Source organism: Heteronotia binoei, chromosome 2 (assembly GCF_032191835.1).
Source record: "Heteronotia binoei isolate CCM8104 ecotype False Entrance Well chromosome 2, APGP_CSIRO_Hbin_v1, whole genome shotgun sequence".
NCBI lineage: Eukaryota > Metazoa > Chordata > Lepidosauria > Squamata > Gekkonidae > Heteronotia > Heteronotia binoei.
The window spans coordinates 430,135-449,611 of NC_083224.1; the positions used below are offsets into that span (position 1 = coordinate 430,135).

The following is a 19,477-nucleotide window of genomic DNA, read 5'->3' on the forward strand; positions in this document are numbered from 1 at the left end:
TTGAGCCCGAAAGATTCTACAAACCCTAATGATGTTACCAGCCGTGAAAACCTGAAATCTTTTATAGTAAGAGGCTCCTTTTCAGTGGTCTGCTTCTGCTGTGGGTTGGGGAACCTAGCTTTCTATTTTAACCAGAGATTAAATGACTAAATTCCAGTGGCCAATTTGGGCCAATGCAGGGCCACGTTGGGATTTGAATGCGCACGTTCAAATACACACATCTGCGTCCTGCCTAACTCTTGCCCTTACCTCAAACCACCAGAGAGTAAGTGGTAGCAAGTTGCTGAAGTGCTTCTGGGGCACCTTTCCTGGAGAGCCCGTTGGTGTAGTGGTTAAGTGTGCGGACTCTTATCTGGGAGAACCGGGTTTGATTCCCCACTCCTCCACTTGCACCTGCTAGCATGGCCTTGGGTCAGCCATAGCTCTGGCAGAGGTTGTCCTTGAAAGGGCAGCTGCTGTGAGAGCCCTCTCAGCCCCACCCACCTCACAGGGTGTCTGTTGTGGGGGAGGAAGGTAAAGGAGATTGTGAGCCGCTCTGAGACTCTTCGGAGTGGAGGGCGGGATATAAATCCAATATCTTCTCCCTCACAGGGTGTCTGTTGGGGAGGAAGGTAAAGGAGATTGTAGGCCGCTCTGAGACTCTGTCCTTGAAAGGGCAGCTGCTGTGAGAGCCCTCTCAGCCCCACCCACCTCACAGGGTGTCTGTTGTGGGGGAGGAAGGGAAAGGAGATTGTGAGCCGCTCTGAGACTCTTCGGAGTGGAGGGTGGGGTATAAATCCAATATCTTCATCTACCTCACAGGGTGTCTGTTGTGGGGGAGGAAGTAAATTGAGATTGTGAGCTGCTCTGAGACTCTTTGGAGTGGACGTCGGGATATAAATCCAATATCTTCATCTACCTCACAGGGTGGCTTTTGTGGGAGAGGAAGGGAAAGGAGATTGTGAGCTGCTCTGAGACTCTTTGGAATGGAGGGCGGGATATAAATCCAATATCTTCATCTACCTCACAGGGTGTCTGTTGTGGGGGAGGAAGGGAAAGGAGCTTGTGAGCCGCTCTGAGACTCTTCGGAGTGGAGGGCGGGATATAAATCCAATATCTTCATCTACCTCACAGGGTGGCTTTTGTGGGAGAGGAAGGGAAAGATTGTGAGCTGCTCTGAGACTCTTTGGAATGGAGGGCGGGATATAAATCCAATATCTTCATCTACCTCACAGGGTGTCTGTTGTGGGGGAGGAAGGGAAAGGAGCTTGTGAGCCGCTCTGAGACTCTTCGGAGTGGAGGGCGGGATATAAATCCAATATCTTCATCTACCTCACAGGGTGTCTGTTGTGGGGGAGGAAGGGAAAGGAGATTGTGAGCCGCTCTGAGACTCTTCAGAGTGGAGGGTGGGATATAAATCCAGTATCATCTTAATCTTCTTTCCGAGCCGCCTGAATGTATGAGGGGTGCCAGGGCAGCGTTGCTCATGCGCTTGAGTGGTGTCTGTCCACTCCTCTGGAGTGTGTGCAGCCTATCCCTGTTCTAGCAGTGGGTTGTGCCCTGTCTGACTGCCCCTAGGGCACTTTCCACAAAACCAGCTTTCCTCTGAGACGGGAGGCTGCCGCCCCGAACTGCCCAGCTGTACCCAGCCATGGTTTTTTTAATCTTGAGATGAGGCCTAAATGTTTCCCATTGCCCTTGAGGCTGGAGGAGGAGTAGAGACTGAAGAACGGCAGCTTCATGTCCAGGAAGACTAAAATGTTCACCCCCGGCCACCAGAGGGATCAGAGCAGATGTGAATGCAACGCTGGGCCAGGCTGTAGACTGGAGCCTGTGGGAGCCCTGGGTGGGGGTCGCTGGCGGTGGCACTCGTGTGCACTTCTTCACGGATCTAAGAGGCCCCCTGAAGGCTCAGGCCATGGTCCATCTAGTCCAGCATCCTTAAAACACGGGCATCAGCCAGTTGCCTGGAAGGGTCAAGGCCTCCCCCTCATGCCTTCTGGCTCCTCTTGAGGGCTCTCAGAAAGCAGGGCGGGGGGGGGGGGAGTTAGAATGTCTGCTGGGCGGTCCATCCTGCCCCACAGAGACTGGTCCCCATAAGGTGGGATTGGTCTGTGGGTATCTGGGGCTCAGGTGTGCATTCCTGTGTGTTGTTTTTTTGAGGCAGAAGCCTCAAATTTCCAGCAGAGGCTCTGGTGCCTTGTTATATCTCTTAAACAAAGCCTCCATGTCAGACTTTAAGTTCCTTTTATTAGATCTCCAAGTCAGTCTTATTGTACTCAACTCACACAACATACATCACACAAGGCTCACCCCCGACTTCCTCTCTTTAACTTGTCTAAAAGGTAATGGTAGTCCCCTGTGCAAACAGCAGTCGTTTCCCACTTTGGGGTGATGTTGCTTTCACGTTTTCATGGCAGATTTTTTAATGGGGTGGTTTGCCATTGCTTTTCCCAGTCTTTTAAACTTTCCCCCCAGCAAGCTGGGTACTCATTTTACCGACCTCGGAAGGAGGGAAGGCTGAGTCAACCTGGAGTCGGCTACCTGAACCAGCTTCCGCTGGGATCGAACTCAGGTCGTGAGCAGAGGGCTCCGACTGTAGTACTGCAGCTTTACCACTCTGCGCCACGGGGCTCTTTATGATAAGTTGCAACTCCAATCATATACATCTTATATAAAAAGTAAAGGTACTCCCCTGTGCAAGCACTGCTCATTTTGGACTCTGGAGTGATGTTGCTTTCACAATGTTTCCACGGCAGACTTTTTATGGGGTGTTTTGCCCTTGCCTTCCCCAGTCCTCTACACTTTCCCCCCAGCAAGCTGGGGACTCCTTTGACTGGCCTCGGAAGGATGGAAGGCTGAGTCAACCTTGGGCCGGCTACCTGAACCAGCTTCCGCCGGGATCGAACTCAAGTCCTGAGCAGAGGGCTCCCACTGCAGTGCTGCAGCTTTACCACTCTGTGGCACGGGGCTCTTTTTTAACTAGTCCCCACCCGCCTTAAAGGAGCAGACCGCAGCTGCCTCTCTCCAACCCCGCCCCCTTGCAGAAAGGCTTGCCCCAGAAGGGAAGGGAAGGGAAGGCGCCCCCGGCGGGCATCCTGCGTGCGCAGCGCTCCTCTTGCCCTCCCGGCCACGCCCACTCTTGGGGAGGGCGGGAGAAGCCACGTGTCCCGGGCGGCTTCCGCGGCGCCTGCGCGGCTGGAACTCTAACGTCACGGACCGGGAGCCAATGAGCGGCGCGGGGCCGGGGACCCGGAAGCGGCGGCATGGCAACGGCGGCCCGGGCCCCTTAGGGCGGGCGGGCGGGCGGGCATGGGGGCGCAGGGCTGGCGGGGGGGGCGGCGGGCGGCGGCGACGGCGGGGCTGGTGCTGCTCTACTACGCCTTCTCCATCGGCATCACCTTCTACAACAAGTGGATCATGAAGGTGGGGGGCAGAGGGGCGGGGCGAGGGGAGGGGGAGGCGCCCCCCCACGGCGCCCCCTGACCCCCCCCCTCCCTCCCCCCGCAGAGCTTCGGCTTCCCGCTCTTCATGACGCTGCTGCACCTGCTCGTCATCTTCGCCCTCAGCGGCGCCGCCAGAGCCCTCCGCGCCCCCCCCGCCCCCCGGGCGCCCCTCCTGCCCTGGCCCGGCTACCTCCGCAGGGTGGCCCCCGCAGGTGCGAGGGGAAGGGGGAGGGAGGGAGGGGAGGGTGGAAGACCCCAGCCCCGCCTGGAGATTGGCAACACCCCCAGCCCCGCCTGGAGGGTGGCAAGACCCCCAGCCCCCGCCTGGAGGGTGGCAAGACCCCCAGCCCCGCCTGGAGATTGGCAAGACCCCCAGCCCCGCCTGGAGGGTGGCAAGACCCCCAGCCCCCGCCTGGAGGGTGGCAAGACCCCCAGCCCCGCCTGGAGATTGGCAAGACCCCCAGCCCCGCCTGGAGATTGGCAACACCCCCACCCACCCCCCTCCCTCCACGCCCCGCCCCCCGGGCGCCCCTCCTGCCCTGGCCCGGATACCTCCGCAGGGTGGCCCCCGCAGGTGCGAGGGGAAGGGGGAGGGAGGGAGGGGAGGGTGGAAGACCCCCAGCCCCGCCTGGAGATTGGCAACACCCCCACCCACCCCCCTCCCTCCCTCCGCGCCCCCCCGCCCCCCGGGCGCCCCTCCTGCCCTGGCCCGGATACCTCCGCAGGGTGGCCCCCGCAGGTGCGAGGGGAAGGGGGAGGGAGGGGAGGGTGGCAAGACCCCCAGCCCCGCCTGGAGATTGGCAACACCCCCAGCCCCGCCTGGAGGGTGGCAAGACCCCCAGCCCCCGCCTGGAGGGTGGCAAGACCCCCAGCCCCGCCTGGAGATTGGCAAGACCCCCAGCCCCGCCTGGAGATTGGCAAGACCCCCAGCCCCGCCTGGAGATTGGCAACACCCCCACCCACCCCCCTCCCTCCGCGCCCCGCCCCCCGGGCGCCCCTCCTGCCCTGGCCCGGCTACCTCCGCAGGGTGGCCCCCGCAGGTGCGAGGGGAAGGGGGAGTGAGGGAGGGGAGGGTGGAAGACCCCAGCCCCGCCTGGAGATTGGCAACACCCCCAGCCCCGCCTGGAGGGTGGCAAGACCCCCAGCCCCCGCCTGGAGGGTGGCAAGACCCCCAGCCCCGCCTGGAGATTGGCAAGACCCCCAGCCCCGCCTGGAGATTGGCAAGACCCCCAGCCCCGCCTGGAGATTGGCAACACCCCCACCCACCCCCCTCCCTCCCTCCGCGCCCCCCCCGCCCCCCGGGCGCCCCTCCTGCCCTGGCCCGGCTACCTCCGCAGGGTGGCCCCCGCAGGTGCGAGGGGAAGGGGGAGGGAGGGAGGGGAGGGTGGAAGACCCCCAGCCCCCGCCTGGAGATTGGCAACACCCCCAGCCCCGCCTGGAGGGTGGCAAGACCCCCAGCCCCCGCCTGGAGGGTGGCAAGACCCCCAGCCCCGCCTGGAGATTGGCAAGACCCCCAGCCCCGCCTGGAGATTGGCAAGACCCCCAGCCCCGCCTGGAGATTGGCAACACCCCCACCCACCCCCCTCCCTCCCTCCGCGCCCCCCCGCCCCCCGGGCGCCCCTCCTGCCCTGGCCCGGCTACCTCCGCAGGGTGGCCCCCGCAGGTGCGAGGGGAAGGGGGAGGGAGGGGAGGGTGGCAAGACCCCCAGCCCCGCCTGGAGATTGGCAACACCCCCAGCCCCGCCTGGAGGGTGGCAAGACCCCCAGCCCCCGCCTGGAGGGTGGCAAGACCCCCAGCCCCGCCTGGAGATTGGCAACACCCCCACCCACCCCCCTCCCTCCCTCCGCGCCCCCCCGCCCCCCGGGCGCCCCTCCTGCCCTGGCCCGGCTACCTCCGCAGGGTGGCCCCCGCAGGTGCGAGGGGAAGGGGGAGTGAGGGAGGGGAGGGTGGAAGACCCCAGCCCCGCCTGGAGATTGGCAACACCCCCAGCCCCGCCTGGAGGGTGGCAAGACCCCCAGCCCCCGCCTGGAGGGTGGCAAGACCCCCAGCCCCGCCTGGAGATTGGCAACACCCCCACCCACCCCCCCTCCCTCCCTCCGCGCCCCCCCCGCCCCCAGGGCGCCCCTCCTGCCCTGGCCCGGATACCTCCGCAGGGTGGCCCCCGCAGGTGCGAGGGGAAGGGGGAGGGAGGGAGGGGAGGGTGGAAGACCCCCAGCCCCGCCTGGAGATTGGCAACACCCCCAGCCCCGCCTGGAGGGTGGCAAGACCCCCAGCCCCCGCCTGGAGGGTGGCAAGACCCCCAGCCCCGCCTGGAGATTGGCAAGACCCCCACCCACCCCCCTCCCTCCCTCCGCGCCCCCCCCCGCCCCCAGGGCGCCCCTCCTGCCCTGGCCCGGATACCTCCGCAGGGTGGCCCCCGCAGGTGCGAGGGGAAGGGGGAGGGAGGGAGGGGAGACCCCAGCCCCGCCTGGAGATTGGCAACACCCCCAGCCCCGCCTGGAGGGTGGCAAGACCCCCAGCCCCGCCTGGAGATTGGCAACACCCCCACCCACCCCCCTCCCTCCCTCCGCGCCCCCCCCGCCCCCAGGGCGCCCCTCCTGCCCTGGCCCGGATACCTCCGCAGGGTGGCCCCCGCAGGTGCGAGGGGAAGGGGGAGGGAGGGAGGGGAGGGTGGAAGACCCCCAGCCCCGCCTGGAGATTGGCAACACCCCCAGCCCCGCCTGGAGGGTGGCAAGACCCCCAGCCCCCGCCTGGAGGGTGGCAAGACCCCCAGCCCCGCCTGGAGATTGGCAAGACCCCCACCCACCCCCCTCCCTCCCTCCGCGCCCCCCCCGCCCCCAGGGCGCCCCTCCTGCCCTGGCCCGGATACCTCCGCAGGGTGGCCCCCGCAGGTGCGAGGGGAAGGGGGAGGGAGGGAGGGGAGACCCCAGCCCCGCCTGGAGATTGGCAAGACCCCCACCCACCCCCCTCCCTCCCTCCACACCCCCCCCGCCCCCAGGGCGCCCCTCCTGCCCTGGCCCGGATACCTCCGCAGGGTGGCCCCCGCAGGTGCGAGGGGAAGGGGGAGTGAGGGAGGGGAGGGTGGAAGACCCCAGCCCCGCCTGGAGATTGGCAAGACCCCCACCCACCCCCCTCCCTCCCTCCACGCCCCCCCCGCCCCCAGGGCGCCCCTCCTGCCCTGGCCCGGCTACCTCCGCAGGGTGGCCCCCGCAGGTGCGAGGGGAAGGGGGAGGGAGGGAGGGGAGGGTGGAAGACCCCCAGCCCCGCCTGGAGATTGGCAACACCCCCAGCCCCGCCTGGAGGGTGGCAAGACCCCCAGCCCCCGCCTGGAGGGTGGCAAGACCCCCAGCCCCGCCTGGAGATTGGCAAGACCCCCACCCACCCCCCTCCCTCCCTCCGCGCCCCCCCCGCCCCCAGGGCGCCCCTCCTGCCCTGGCCCGGATACCTCCGCAGGGTGGCCCCCGCAGGTGCGAGGGGAAGGGGGAGGGAGGGAGGGGAGACCCCAGCCCCGCCTGGAGATTGGCAAGACCCCCACCCACCCCCCTCCCTCCCTCCACGCCCCCCCCCGCCCCCAGGGCGCCCCTCCTGCCCTGGCCCGGATACCTCCGCAGGGTGGCCCCCGCAGGTGCGAGGGGAAGGGGGAGTGAGGGAGGGGAGGGTGGAAGACCCCAGCCCCGCCTGGAGATTGGCAAGACCCCCACCCACCCCCCTCCCTCCCTCCACGCCCCCCCCGCCCCCAGGGCGCCCCTCCTGCCCTGGCCCGGCTACCTCCGCAGGGTGGCCCCCGCAGGTGCGAGGGGAAGGGGGAGGGAGGGAGGGGAGGGTGGAAGACCCCCAGCCCCGCCTGGAGATTGGCAACACCCCCAGCCCCGCCTGGAGGGTGGCAAGACCCCCAGCCCCGCCTGGAGATTGGCAAGACCCCCAGCCCCGCCTGGAGATTGGCAAGACCCCCACCCACCCCCCTCCCTCCCTCCACGCCCCCCCCCGCCCCCAGGGCGCCCCTCCTGCCCTGGCCCGGCTACCTCCGCAGGGTGGCCCCCGCAGGTGCGAGGGGAAGGGGGGGGAGGGAGGGTGGAAGACCCCAGCCCCGCCTGGAGGGTGGCAAGACCCCCACCCACCCCCCTCCCTCCCTCCACGCCCCCCCCCCCGCCCCCAGGGCGCCCCTCCTGCCCTGGCCCGGCTACCTCCGCAGGGTGGCCCCCGCAGGTGCGAGGGGAAGGGGGAGTGAGGGAGGGGAGGGTGGAAGACCCCAGCCCCGCCTGGAGATTGGCAAGACCCCCACCCACCCCCCTCCCTCCCTCCACGCCCCCCCTGCCCCCAGGGCGCCCCTCCTGCCCTGGCCCGGCTACCTCCGCAGGGTGGCCCCCGCAGGTGCGAGGGGAAGGGGGAGGGAGGGAGGGGAGGGTGGAAGACCCCCAGCCCCGCCTGGAGATTGGCAACACCCCCAGCCCCGCCTGGAGGGTGGCAAGACCCCCAGCCCCGCCTGGAGATTGGCAAGACCCCCAGCCCCGCCTGGAGATTGGCAAGACCCCCACCCACCCCCCTCCCTCCCTCCACGCCCCCCCCCGCCCCCAGGGCGCCCCTCCTGCCCTGGCCCGGCTACCTCCGCAGGGTGGCCCCCGCAGGTGCGAGGGGAAGGGGGGGGGAGGGGAGGGTGGAAGACCCCAGCCCCGCCTGGAGGGTGGCAAGACCCCCACCCACCCCCCTCCCTCCCTCCACGCCCCCCCCCCGCCCCCAGGGCGCCCCTCCTGCCCTGGCCCGGCTACCTCCGCAGGGTGGCCCCCGCAGGTGCGAGGGGAAGGGGGGGGGAGGGGAGGGTGGAAGACCCCAGCCCCGCCTGGAGATTGGCAAGACCCCCACCCACCCCCCTCCCTCCCTCCACGCCCCCCCCCCCGCCCCCAGGGCGCCCCTCCTGCCCTGGCCCGGATACCTCCGCAGGGTGGCCCCCGCAGGTGCGAGGGGAAGGGGGAGGGAGGGAGGGGAGGGTGGAAGACCCCAGCCCCGCCTGGAGGGTGGCAAGACCCCCAGCCCCGCCTGGAGATTGGCAACACCCCCACCCCCCTCCCTCCCTCCACGCCCCCCCGCCCCCCGGGCGCTCCTCCTGCCCTGGCCCGGATACCTCCGCAGGGTGGCCCCCGCAGGTGCGAGGGGGGGGGAGGGGAGGGTGGAAGACCCCAGCCCCGCCTGGAGATTGGCAAGACCCCCACCCACCCCCCTCCCTCCCTCCACGCCCCCCCCCCCGCCCCCAGGGCGCCCCTCCTGCCCTGGCCCGGCTACCTCCGCAGGGTGGCCCCCGCAGGTGCGAGGGGAAGGGGGAGGGAGGGAGGGGAGGGTGGAAGACCCCAGCCCCGCCTGGAGATTGGCAACACCCCCACCCACCCCCCTCCCTCCCTCCACGCCCCCCCGCCCCCCGGGCGCTCCTCCTGCCCTGGCCCGGATACCTCCGCAGGGTGGCCCCCGCAGGTGCGAGGGGGGGGGAGGGGAGGGTGGAAGACCCCAGCCCCGCCTGGAGATTGGCAAGACCCCCACCCACCCCCCTCCCTCCCTCCACGCCCCCCCCCCCGCCCCCAGGGCGCCCCTCCTGCCCTGGCCCGGCTACCTCCGCAGGGTGGCCCCCGCAGGTGCGAGGGGAAGGGGGAGGGAGGGAGGGGAGGGTGGAAGACCCCAGCCCCGCCTGGAGATTGGCAACACCCCCACCCACCCCCCTCCCTCCCTCCACGCCCCCCCGCCCCCCGGGCGCTCCTCCTGCCCTGGCCCGGATACCTCCGCAGGGTGGCCCCCGCAGGTGCGAGGGGGGGGGAGGGGAGGGTGGAAGACCCCAGCCCCGCCTGGAGATTGGCCAGACCCCCACCCACCCCCCTCCCTCCCTCCACGCCCCCCCCCCGCCCCCAGGGCGCCCCTCCTGCCCTGGCCCGGCTACCTCCGCAGGGTGGCCCCCGCAGGTGCGAGGGGAAGGGGGAGGGAGGGAGGGGAGGGTGGAAGACCCCAGCCCCGCCTGGAGATTGGCAACACCCCCACCCACCCCCCTCCCTCCCTCCACGCCCCCCCGCCCCCCGGGCGCTCCTCCTGCCCTGGCCCGGATACCTCCGCAGGGTGGCCCCCGCAGGTGCGAGGGGGGGGGAGGGGAGGGTGGAAGACCCCAGCCCCGCCTGGAGATTGGCAAGACCCCCACCCACCCCCCTCCCTCCCTCCACGCCCCCCCCCCGCCCCCAGGGCGCCCCTCCTGCCCTGGCCCGGCTACCTCCGCAGGGTGGCCCCCGCAGGTGCGAGGGGAAGGGGGAGGGAGGGAGGGGAGGGTGGAAGACCCCAGCCCCGCCTGGAGATTGGCAAGACCCCCACCCACCCCCCTCCCTCCCTCCACGCCCCCCCGCCCCCCGGGCGCCCCTCCTGCCCTGGCCCGGCTACCTCCGCAGGGTGGCCCCCGCAGGTGCGAGGGGAAGGGGGAGGGAGGGGAGGGTGGAAGACCCCAGCCCCGCCTGGAGATTGGCAACACCCCCACCCACCCCCCTCCCTCCCTCCACGCCCCCCCCGCCCCCCGGGCGCTCCTCCTGCCCAGGCCCGGATACCTCCGCAGGGTGGCCCCCGCAGGTGCGAGGGGGGGGGAGGGGAGGGTGGAAGACCCCAGCCCCGCCTGGAGATTGGCAAGACCCCCACCCACCCCCCTCCCTCCCTCCACGCCCCCCCCCCCGCCCCCAGGGCGCCCCTCCTGCCCTGGCCCGGCTACCTCCGCAGGGTGGCCCCCGCAGGTGCGAGGGGAAGGGGGAGGGAGGGAGGGGTGGGTGGAAGACCCCAGCCCCGCCTGGAGATTGGCAAGACCCCCACCCACCCCCCTCCCTCCCTCCACGCCCCCCCGCCCCCCGGGCGCCCCTCCTGCCCTGGCCCGGCTACCTCCGCAGGGTGGCCCCCGCAGGTGCGAGGGGGGGGGGAGGGGAGGGTGGAAGACCCCAGCCCCGCCTGGAGGGTGGCAAGACCCCCAGCCCCGCCTGGAGATTGGCAACACCCCCACCCACCCCCCTCCCTCCCTCCACGCCCCCCCCGCCCCCCGGGCGCTCCTCCTGCCCTGGCCCGGATACCTCCGCAGGGTGGCCCCCGCAGGTGCGAGGGGGGGAGGGAGGGAGGGGAGGGTGGAAGACCCCCAGCCCCGCCTGGAGGGTGGCAAGACCCCCACCCACCCCCCTCCCTCCCTCCACGCCCCCCCGCCCCCCGGGCGCCCCTCCTGCCCTGGCCCGGCTACCTCCGCAGGGTGGCCCCCGCAGGTGCGAGGGGGGGGGAGGGGAGGGTGGAAGACCCCAGCCCCGCCTGGAGATTGGCAACACCCCCACCCACCCCCCTCCCTCCCTCCACGCCCCCCCCCGCCCCCAGGGCGCCCCTCCTGCCCTGGCCCGGCTACCTCCGCAGGGTGGCCCCCGCAGGTGCGAGGGGGGGGGAGGGGAGGGTGGAAGACCCCAGCCCCGCCTGGAGATTGGCAAGACCCCCACCCACCCCCCTCCCTCCCTCCACGCCCCCCCCGCCCCCAGGGCGCCCCTCCTGCCCTGGCCCGGCTACCTCCGCAGGGTGGCCCCCGCAGGTGCGAGGGGGGGGGAGGGGAGGGTGGAAGACCCCAGCCCCGCCTGGAGGGTGGCAAGACCCCCAGCCCCGCCTGGAGATTGGCAACACCCCCACCCACCCCCCTCCCTCCCTCCACGCCCCCCCGCCCCCCGGGCGCTCCTCCTGCCCTGGCCCGGATACCTCCGCAGGGTGGCCCCCGCAGGTGCGAGGGGGGGAGGGAGGGAGGGGAGGGTGGAAGACCCCCAGCCCCGCCTGGAGGGTGGCAAGACCCCCACCCACCCCCCTCCCTCCCTCCACGCCCCCCCCCGCCCCCCGGGCGCCCCTCCTGCCCTGGCCCGGCTACCTCCGCAGGGTGGCCCCCGCAGGTGCGAGGGGGGGGGGAGGGGAGGGTGGAAGACCCCAGCCCCGCCTGGAGATTGGCAAGACCCCCACCCACCCCCCTCCCTCCCTCCACGCCCCCCCCCGCCCCCAGGGCGCCCCTCCTGCCCTGGCCCGGCTACCTCCGCAGGGTGGCCCCCGCAGGTGCGAGGGGGGGGGAGGGGAGGGTGGAAGACCCCAGCCCCGCCTGGAGATTGGCAAGACCCCCACCCACCCCCCTCCCTCCCTCCACGCCCCCCCCCGCCCCCAGGGCGCCCCTCCTGCCCTGGCCCGGCTACCTCCGCAGGGTGGCCCCCGCAGGTGCGAGGGGGGGAGGGAGGGAGGGGAGGGTGGAAGACCCCCAGCCCCCGCCTGGAGATTGGCAACACCCCCAGCCCCGCCTGGAGGGTGGCAAGACCCCCAGCCCCCGCTTGGAGGGTGGCAAGACCCCCAGCCCCGCCTGGAGATTGGCAAGACCCCCACCCACCCCCCTCCCTCCCTCCACGCCCCCCCCGCCCCCCGGGCGCCCCTCCTGCCCTGGCCCGGCTACCTCCGCAGGGTGGCCCCCGCAGGTGCGAGGGGGGGAGGGAGGGGAGGGTGGAAGACCCCCAGCCCCCGCCTGGAGGGTGGCAAGACCCCCAGCCCCGCCTGGAGGGTGGCAAGACCCCCAGCCCCCGCCTGGAGATTGGCAAGACCCCCAGCCCCGCCTGGAGATTGGCAAGACCCCCACCCACCCCCCTCTCTCTCTCTCTCTCTGCAGCCCTCTCCACAGCCCTGGACGTGGGCCTCAGCAACTGGAGCTTCCTCTACATCACCGTCTCCCTGTGAGTAACACCCCCCCCCCCGCCTGCCCCATTGCAAGCCCCTCTTGGACTCCAAGGGGAGGGCAGGCCATAAGCCCCTCCTCCTCCTCCAGCTGCAGCCAGCCCCGCCTGCCCCACACACAGCCCCATTGCAAGCCCCTCTTGGACTCCAAGGGGAGGGCGGGCCATAAGCCCCTCCTCCTCTGCCTCTCCTCCTTGCTGACCTCCGGTTGGTCTCCCTTCCCCGCAGCTACACCATGACCAAGTCCTCAGCTGTTCTCTTCATCTTGTTCTTTTCGCTGGTCTTCAAGCTGGAGGAGCCAGTAAGCGGCAGGGTGGGGTGGGGTGGGGGGTGGAGGCAGGGGAGCAGGAGGGGGGGAGGCCTGTCTAGCAACTCCCCTCACCCCCCACCTCACGTCTCTTTCTCCCTTCCCTCCTGGCAGAGGGCAGCGCTGGTGCTGGTGGTGCTGCTGGTGGCTGGGGGGCTCTTCCTCTTCACCTACCGGGCAACGCAGTTCGAGGCAGAGGGCTTCCTGCTGGTGCTGGGCGCCTCCTTCCTGGGCGGCATCCGCTGGACCCTCACCCAGATGCTCCTGCAGAAGGACGAGTTGGGTGCGTGGCCAGGCAGGGTGGGAGGGCCCATTCCTCCTTCAGGTGCCCCCCCCCGCCTCTCCTACCCCCCACCTCCTCCTCTTTCCCTTCTTTCTCCCCAGGGCTCCAGAATCCCATAGACACCATGTTCCACCTCCAGCCTCTCATGTTCCTCGGCCTCTTCCCGCTCTTTGCTGCCTTTGAAGGTAGGAGCCTGTGTGTGGGGGGAGGGGCTGGGGGCTGGAAACCTCTCCCCAGCAGGGGAAGGGGCGGGAGATCTGCTGCCAGGGGAGAGAGGGGCATCACGGCCCGCTCTCCGTTCTCTCCTGCTGCCTGGAATGCTGGTGGGAAGCCTTGGTTCCTAGAAGCAGCTCTGGGTGAGTGGGCTGGAGTGAAATCGAGAGATGTCGCCCTGCAGTTGGATCAGCCAGGGGTGGCTCTGCCTGGATCTTCTTCTCCTGGCCAGAAGCAAGAGAAGCACCACTAGTTGCCAGATTCTTTGTGCTCCTGTTAGTTCTGTTGGCTTGCAAGGAGCCACACTGCAGACTGGCAGCCTTCCCATGAGGGGGGATCAGCATTTAGAAACCATCTGTAGACTTCAGCACTCTAAAGCAGCCGCAGAACACAAGCAGTCGTTTTCCTTGAGAGCTGTGCCGTGAACTTTCCTTATAAAACAGTAAAACTTAGAATCACAGACTTTATTGAGAGTTGCAGAAGGAAATAGTTTTGGGTGATTCTCCCCATCCCCTTGGATTAGTTGACAGAAGGGAGAGTATTTCCCTGCTTATAGGGAGGGGTCTCCTAGCGGTTCCCCCCCACACTGGCTCCTTTGAGCAGGAAGTCCTGTGGAGTTTTCAGCAACAGCCAAGCATCAGCCGGCATCCTTGTGTTGCATCCGTTTTCTCTAGCAGATGCTTGCCGCTAGATGTCATCTCTAGCCCCTGCCCACCCAGAATGCTCTCAGAGATGCTGGACGGTCTGCTTCCCTTAAATGCATCTTTATATCCTGATTGCTGTGCAAGTGACAGGCCTCCTAGCTGGTGAGCCGTGGCTTGCCTTGCAGTTGTGTCCATGCCCTGTTTTCCTTTTAGCCAGATCCCAAGGAGGCCCTGTCCTCAGACCTGGTATCCGGGGCTAGGAAGGGGAGTGCAGAGAGATTTTCATAATGATTAGAGTTCCGGGTCACAGGCTAGGCTGACCTTTCCTTCCTGAGTAGTGGAAGCCCCCCATGGACCCGGCAACAGAGCCCCTCGTGCCCTTTGCCCTCTGCTCTGTGGTCCCAGGGTGCCTTTGTGTCCGCATCTTGCTGAGACCTTGAGCACAGGTGGAAGGGAAAGGCGGCGTTTGCCTGGTGGGGAGCGGGACTGTAGTGGCGGCAAGCCTTGCGTTTCTTCCTGGGGAAGTGAGGCTGGTGTCTGGGGGTGAGCACAAGCAGACGTCTTGCCCCACTGCCTTTCTGCAGGCCTGCCCTTGTCCTCGTCAGAGAAGCTGTTCCGTTTCCATGAGGTGGGGGTGCTCCTGGGCCTCCTAGCGAAGCTGGCCCTGGGGGGCGTCCTGGCCTTTGGGCTGGGCTTCTCAGAGTTTCTCTTGGTGTCAAGAACGTCCAGCCTCGCCCTGTCCATCTCTGGGATTTTCAAGGTATGTGGCCAGGCTTTCTCCCTCGCTGGGGGAACGGAGGAAGCGGGATCGGGCTGTGAGAGGGAGGCGGTTTGGGGCGGGGCTTCTTTGTCGCCAGGCAGGATAGAGCTTCCTGGGCCTCTCTGAGAAGTTCCCTTTCTGTTTCGTGTGATGAAATGGTTCCTTGCCAGGGAGTAGATGCTGGTCTGCCTGAGGGACCGGGGACTGCTGTGCTGTAGATTCAGAGCAGCCCCCAGGAGGGTCTCCAGAGACAACTGCTTCTCTCCTGAGCAGGACGTGGGGGGGGGGGGCTGGGGCTCAGAGGGAGGGTGCCTGCTTGACCTACCCCCCCCCCGCCCCCATTCAGCCCCTGGCAGCATCTCCCACTGAAGGTAGTGGGGGCTGGGGAGGATGGAGGTCCTAGAGGAGGAGCTGCGATGCCAAGCTAGGTGGGTGGGTGGTCTGGCTTGGGATGCTGGTGGGGAAGAGGGGTGCTCCTCCTCCTCCGTCTGATGGGGTTTCCCCTGCCCCCTTGTCTCCAGGAAGTCTGTACTCTGCTGCTGGCCACTCAGCTCCTGGGGGACCGCTTGAGCCTCTTGAACTGGTTTGGCTTTGTGGTCTGCCTGCTGGGGATCTCCCTCCACGTGGCCCTGAAGGCCCTGTGGGGGGGCAGAGGTAAGGCAGGAGGGGGCAGGGTGGGGGCGCCGGAGCCCTTGGCCCAGCCACAGGGGATGCAGCCGCTGACACCTCTTCTCTGCCTAGGAGGACCCAGAGGGACGAAGCCACACAAGGAGCCTGGCTCCGGATCCGACCTGGAGCTGCTCCTGCTGCCCCCCCAGGAGGAGAGGGAGGCGGAGAGGCCCCCCCAGCGCTGAACTGCTGTGGAGTCCTGGCAGCACCAGGGTGGGGGAGCCTGGGGCAGGCGGCTTCTCTTCCAGGCCGCTGGGCCCAGGGGTCTCGCTGTGTGCTGGGGGCTCTTGGGGGAGGAGGGCTGTGCAATGGCCAGGCCAGCGGTGGGGCGGGCTGAACGGGCTGCTGTGGTAGGGTGCAGTCATGTCAGACTGGCAGTGGGCTACAGCAGACGTGGAGGATGCCAGGGTCTGCCAGTCTGCGTTGTGTTTGTGTGAGGGGCTCGTGCTGTGGTGCTCCTTGAAGGGCCAGCGCCTTGGGAGCTAGCAGCCTTCCGGAGAAGGTGGAGGGGCAGGCCCCCCAGACGAGCTACGCGTGGCAGAGTGGAGGCCGCTTCCGAGGGGCAGGGCTGGGTCTCTGGGGCGCAGGCCTCGGTGCTGGGCCGCATCACGTCTGCTCCCCCCGGGGAAGAGGGATCTCGCTGGTGACCTCATGCAGTGGACTCTCAGGGATCCATCCCTGGGATCAGTGAAGCACCAGAGTCCCGCGAAACAGAGCGGTGCTGCGATTATGACGATGGCGGTTAGGATGATGAATGGGAAGGGTGAATCATGCGCTGTGTGAAGAAAGTATTTTGTAAGTTGTCTCTTCCTCATCTCCCCCCCCCCTTGGGGGACGGACTGGCCTCTCAAATGGGCCGGGCCCAAATGTCCCACTTGTGTTGTGTTTTCCACTGTCCCTGTCACGGGGCATGTTTCAGCACACGGGTCAGGCCCTTCCAGAGGGAGTTTCGCTTTGGCCTGCGTCTCCTGCTGCTGAAAGATCTCCTGAAAGCTCTGCCCCCCTGCTGGCTGTGTCGAGGGGGCTGCTGTCTGTTGCGCTCCCCGCCTCCCTCGCCCCACCTCACAGCTGGGCCCTCTGGCTCTTGCTTCTCTGCGTTACACCTACTTTGTCCCCCTCCTGTCTTGTAGATATGAAACCCAGTCCGAGGCGTTCTTTTCCTGCGTTAGGCCTGCTTCCATTCCCTACGTTATACCTCTTCCAATCATGTTTTAGATTGTAAGCTTCTTGGGGCAGGGGATCGCCTACTCTCTGAAGCTTCCTTCCCAGAGAAAGCACAAAATAAATCATGCAAATGAACAGCAGCGGCTTCATTGCACATCTGGGGGATGAGAGGGGGAGAAAAGAGGGTAGGCAGAATTCAAAAGGCACAGGAGGGCTGCTGCTCTCCCCTCCATCATCTTCAGCCTCTGTGGTGGCCAGGCTCTTGTGCTAGAGGGACCAACACGAGGGAGGCCCTGTGGCCAGCAGGCGCCGGTGTGCTGCAGGCAGCTGCCAGTCGCCCTCGGTCCAAACTCCTGGACTGCTGGAACCTGCTCCGCTTTGTGGGCCAGCAGTGGGTCTGAGAGGCCTCCGGGGGTTCTGCTTTTGGAGGAGGTCATGCAGTGGAGGCCTAGAGGGTGGAGAGGGAAGGAGCCTGTGTGTATGGGGGGTGATGGGAAGTCTAGGGCTGGGCACAGTGCCTTCTTGAGGGACTGGCGTTGGGCAAGGAAGGCATCCAGTCTGAAGGGTTTTGTTTCTTGGACTGCCCACCGCTGAGAGGAGGGGGCGCTGCTGCACTGAGTTCCCCCTTCCCTGCAAGGCAGCCTTTCCCCCCTGCATTGGGGGGGGGGGGAGAGGAGAGGGGGGAGCTCTGGCATCAAAGCCTCCGCGGGGCACTTAGGCGCTCCAGCCACCAGACGCAGCTTCACAGAAGCGCTCTTATCGGGCCATAAAGCAAGGGCGGGGGAGGGGGGGGCTGTTAGTCTATTGTACAAAGCAAAAGAGCCGTCTGGGACCGAGAGCTGCTTCCAGGAGCCTTTTGCACCTGGAAGGCTGTTTCCCCTTCCCTCCTTTCTTCTGTGCAGGTTTCCTCCTCCCCAGCCTGAGCTTTCTTGTCTGCTGGACGCTGAGGGACTCCCGAAACTTTGCTCTCCCTTTGCCATAACGAGGGGGGAACACTCCCCCCCTCCTTCCCAAGTGCAGCTGCCGGCCCCTCTCTCCCGCTGGGCAAGCGGAGAAGGTGGACTGTCGGCAAGGATCAGAGTTGGGAGGGGCCTCCAGGGTCATCCAGTCCAACCCCCTGCACAAGGCAGGAAACTCACAAAGACCTCCCTCCTCCTCACACACACATCCCCAGTGGCCCCTGCCAGAGGTGGCCAAAACACTCGGATCCGTGGCCTGCAGAAGAATTGCTGCCTAACCCCACAGTGGCGACCAGCATTTCCCTGGGGGTGTCAGGAGGCCCTCATGCAGCCCTTCCTGCCCTCCTTCACATGATCAGCTGAAGTTCACGGAATTAGGAATCCTGCTTTAGTTTCCTGAATGCTTGTTTTATGCTCTGGCTGTGTACTTGAAGGTTTGTTAATTTTAATGACTGTTCCTAGGCCACGTATCCCTGGTTGGATTGTCCTTTTCTGTGGGAGCCGCTTCCAGCTGCTCTGTGCAGAGGGCGGAGATGCACTTCGCACAACCCAAAGGAGAGAACCCAGCCTCGGCTTCAGCAGCAGGCCCTCCTGCCTGGGGGGTGGGGGTGGGCAAGGCAGCAGCTGGCGCCTAACGTGCAGGGTGGTTCCCCCCCACCCAGGTGGTATCAGAGTGTGAGTGGGCGTTGATCTGGCCCATCCTCCCCCCTTGGCTGCTGCCCAAAGAGGACGAGGGTGGGGCATAGAATCCTAGAGTTGGAAGGGACCTCCAGGGTCATCTAGTCCAACCCCTGCACAATGCTGGAAACTCACACCTCCCCCTAAATTCACAGGATCTTCATTGCTGTCAGGTGGCCACCTAGCCTCTGTTTAGAAACCTCCAAGGAAGGAGAGCCCACCACTTCCCGAGGAAGCTTGTTCCACTGAGGAATCGCTCTAACGGTCAGGAATGTTGAGCTGGAAACTCTTTTGATTTAATTTCAACCCGTTGGTTCTGGTCCTACCTTCCGGGACCACAGAAAACAATTCCACACCATCCTCTTTAAGACAACCCTTCAAGTACTTGAAGATGGTAATCCTATCACCTCTCAGCCGCCTCCTCTCCAGGCTAAGCATCCCCAGGCTCCTTCAACCTTTCCTCATAGGACTTGGTCTCCAGACCCCTCACCATCTTCGTTGCCCTCCTCTGGACCTGTTCCAGCTTGTCTAGATCCTTCTTAAAATGTGGTGCCCAAAACTGAACGCAATACTCCAGGTGAGGTCTTACCAGAGCAGAGTAAAGCTCTCCTTCCTTGGAGGTTTACAAGCTAATGCATGGGATGGAGAAAGTAGAGAAAGAAATACTTTTCTCCCTTTCTCACAATACAAGAACTCGTGGGGCATTCCATGAAATTGCTGAGCAGAAAGGTTAAAGCGGATAAAAGGAAGTACTTCTTCACCCAAAGGGTGATTAACATGTGGAATTCACTGCCACAGGAGGTGGTGGCGGCCACAAGCATAGCCACCTTCAAGAGGAGGTTAGATAAAAATATGGAGCAGAGGTCCGTGTGACACAGAGTGTTGGACTGGATGGGCCATTGGCCTGATCTAACATGGCTTCTCTTATGTTCTTATGTACCATCACATCACGTGATTTGTACACTACTTCTGATACAGCCCAAAATTTCATTTGCCTTTTCAGCCACTGCATCACACTGTTGGCTCATGTTCAGCGTATGATCCACTAAGACCCCTAGATCCTTTTCACACATACTACTGCTGAGACAAGTCTCCCCCATCCTATAACCGTGCATTGAATTTTTCCTGCCTAAGTGCAGAACTTTGCATTTATCCCTGTTAAAATTCATTTTATTGATTTTAGCCCAGTTTCCCAGCCTGTCAAGGTCAACCTGTATCGTTTCTGTCTTCTACTGTGTTTGCACCCCCTCCTAATTTAGTATCATCTGCAAATTTAATAAGCATTCCCTCTATTCCTTCATCCAAATCATTGATAAAGATGTTGAACAAAACAGGTCCCAGGACAGATCCTTGAGGCACTCCACTTGTCCCTCCAAGAGGATGAGGAACCATTTACAAGCACTCTTTGGGTGTGATTTATCAACCAGTTACAGATCCACCTAACCTTCGGGCGACGGGGAGCGGGGCGGTTCCCTTCCCAGGGCTGGTGGCTGCAGGAGGCATCGTGGGGAAGCAGCAGCGAGCGGCCGGCCCTTAGGAAGAGCTTTTCTACCGGAAGAGTAATCCAGCAGAGGGATAAACCCTGGCCAGGGAGCAGGGGTGGGACTAGGTGGCCTCTCGGTGACCCTTCCAACTTTGGGGGGTT

General features: G+C 66.0%; 1 protein-coding gene across 1 annotated transcript; it reads left to right on the forward strand.

Annotated features, from left to right (window-relative positions):
• Positions 1-3,291: 3,291 nt before the first annotated feature.
• On the forward strand, positions 3,292-16,330 carry SLC35C2 (solute carrier family 35 member C2). Its single transcript, XM_060233504.1, has 9 exons — positions 3,292-3,405; positions 3,490-3,637; positions 12,091-12,154; positions 12,384-12,456; positions 12,577-12,745; positions 12,847-12,930; positions 14,187-14,362; positions 14,884-15,016; positions 15,107-16,330. The coding sequence occupies exons 1-9, from the start codon at positions 3,292-3,294 to the stop codon at positions 15,214-15,216; spliced, it is 1,071 nt and encodes a 356-aa protein (XP_060089487.1). The 3' UTR covers positions 15,217-16,330.
• The last annotated feature ends 3,147 nt before the right edge of the window (positions 16,331-19,477 follow it).

Excerpts from the sequence above, each read along its gene's own strand:
- SLC35C2 (XM_060233504.1), top strand. The coding sequence starts at position 3,292 with ATGGGGGCGCAGGGCTGGCGGGGGGGGCGGCGGGCGGCGGCGACGGCG. Across the intron at positions 12,931-14,186 it reads GCTCTTTGCTGCCTTTGAAG|GCCTGCCCTTGTCCTCGTCA; the intron begins GTAGGAGCCTGT and ends GCCTTTCTGCAG. Across the intron at positions 15,017-15,106 it reads GGCCCTGTGGGGGGGCAGAG|GACCCAGAGGGACGAAGCCA; the intron begins GTAAGGCAGGAG and ends TCTGCCTAGGAG.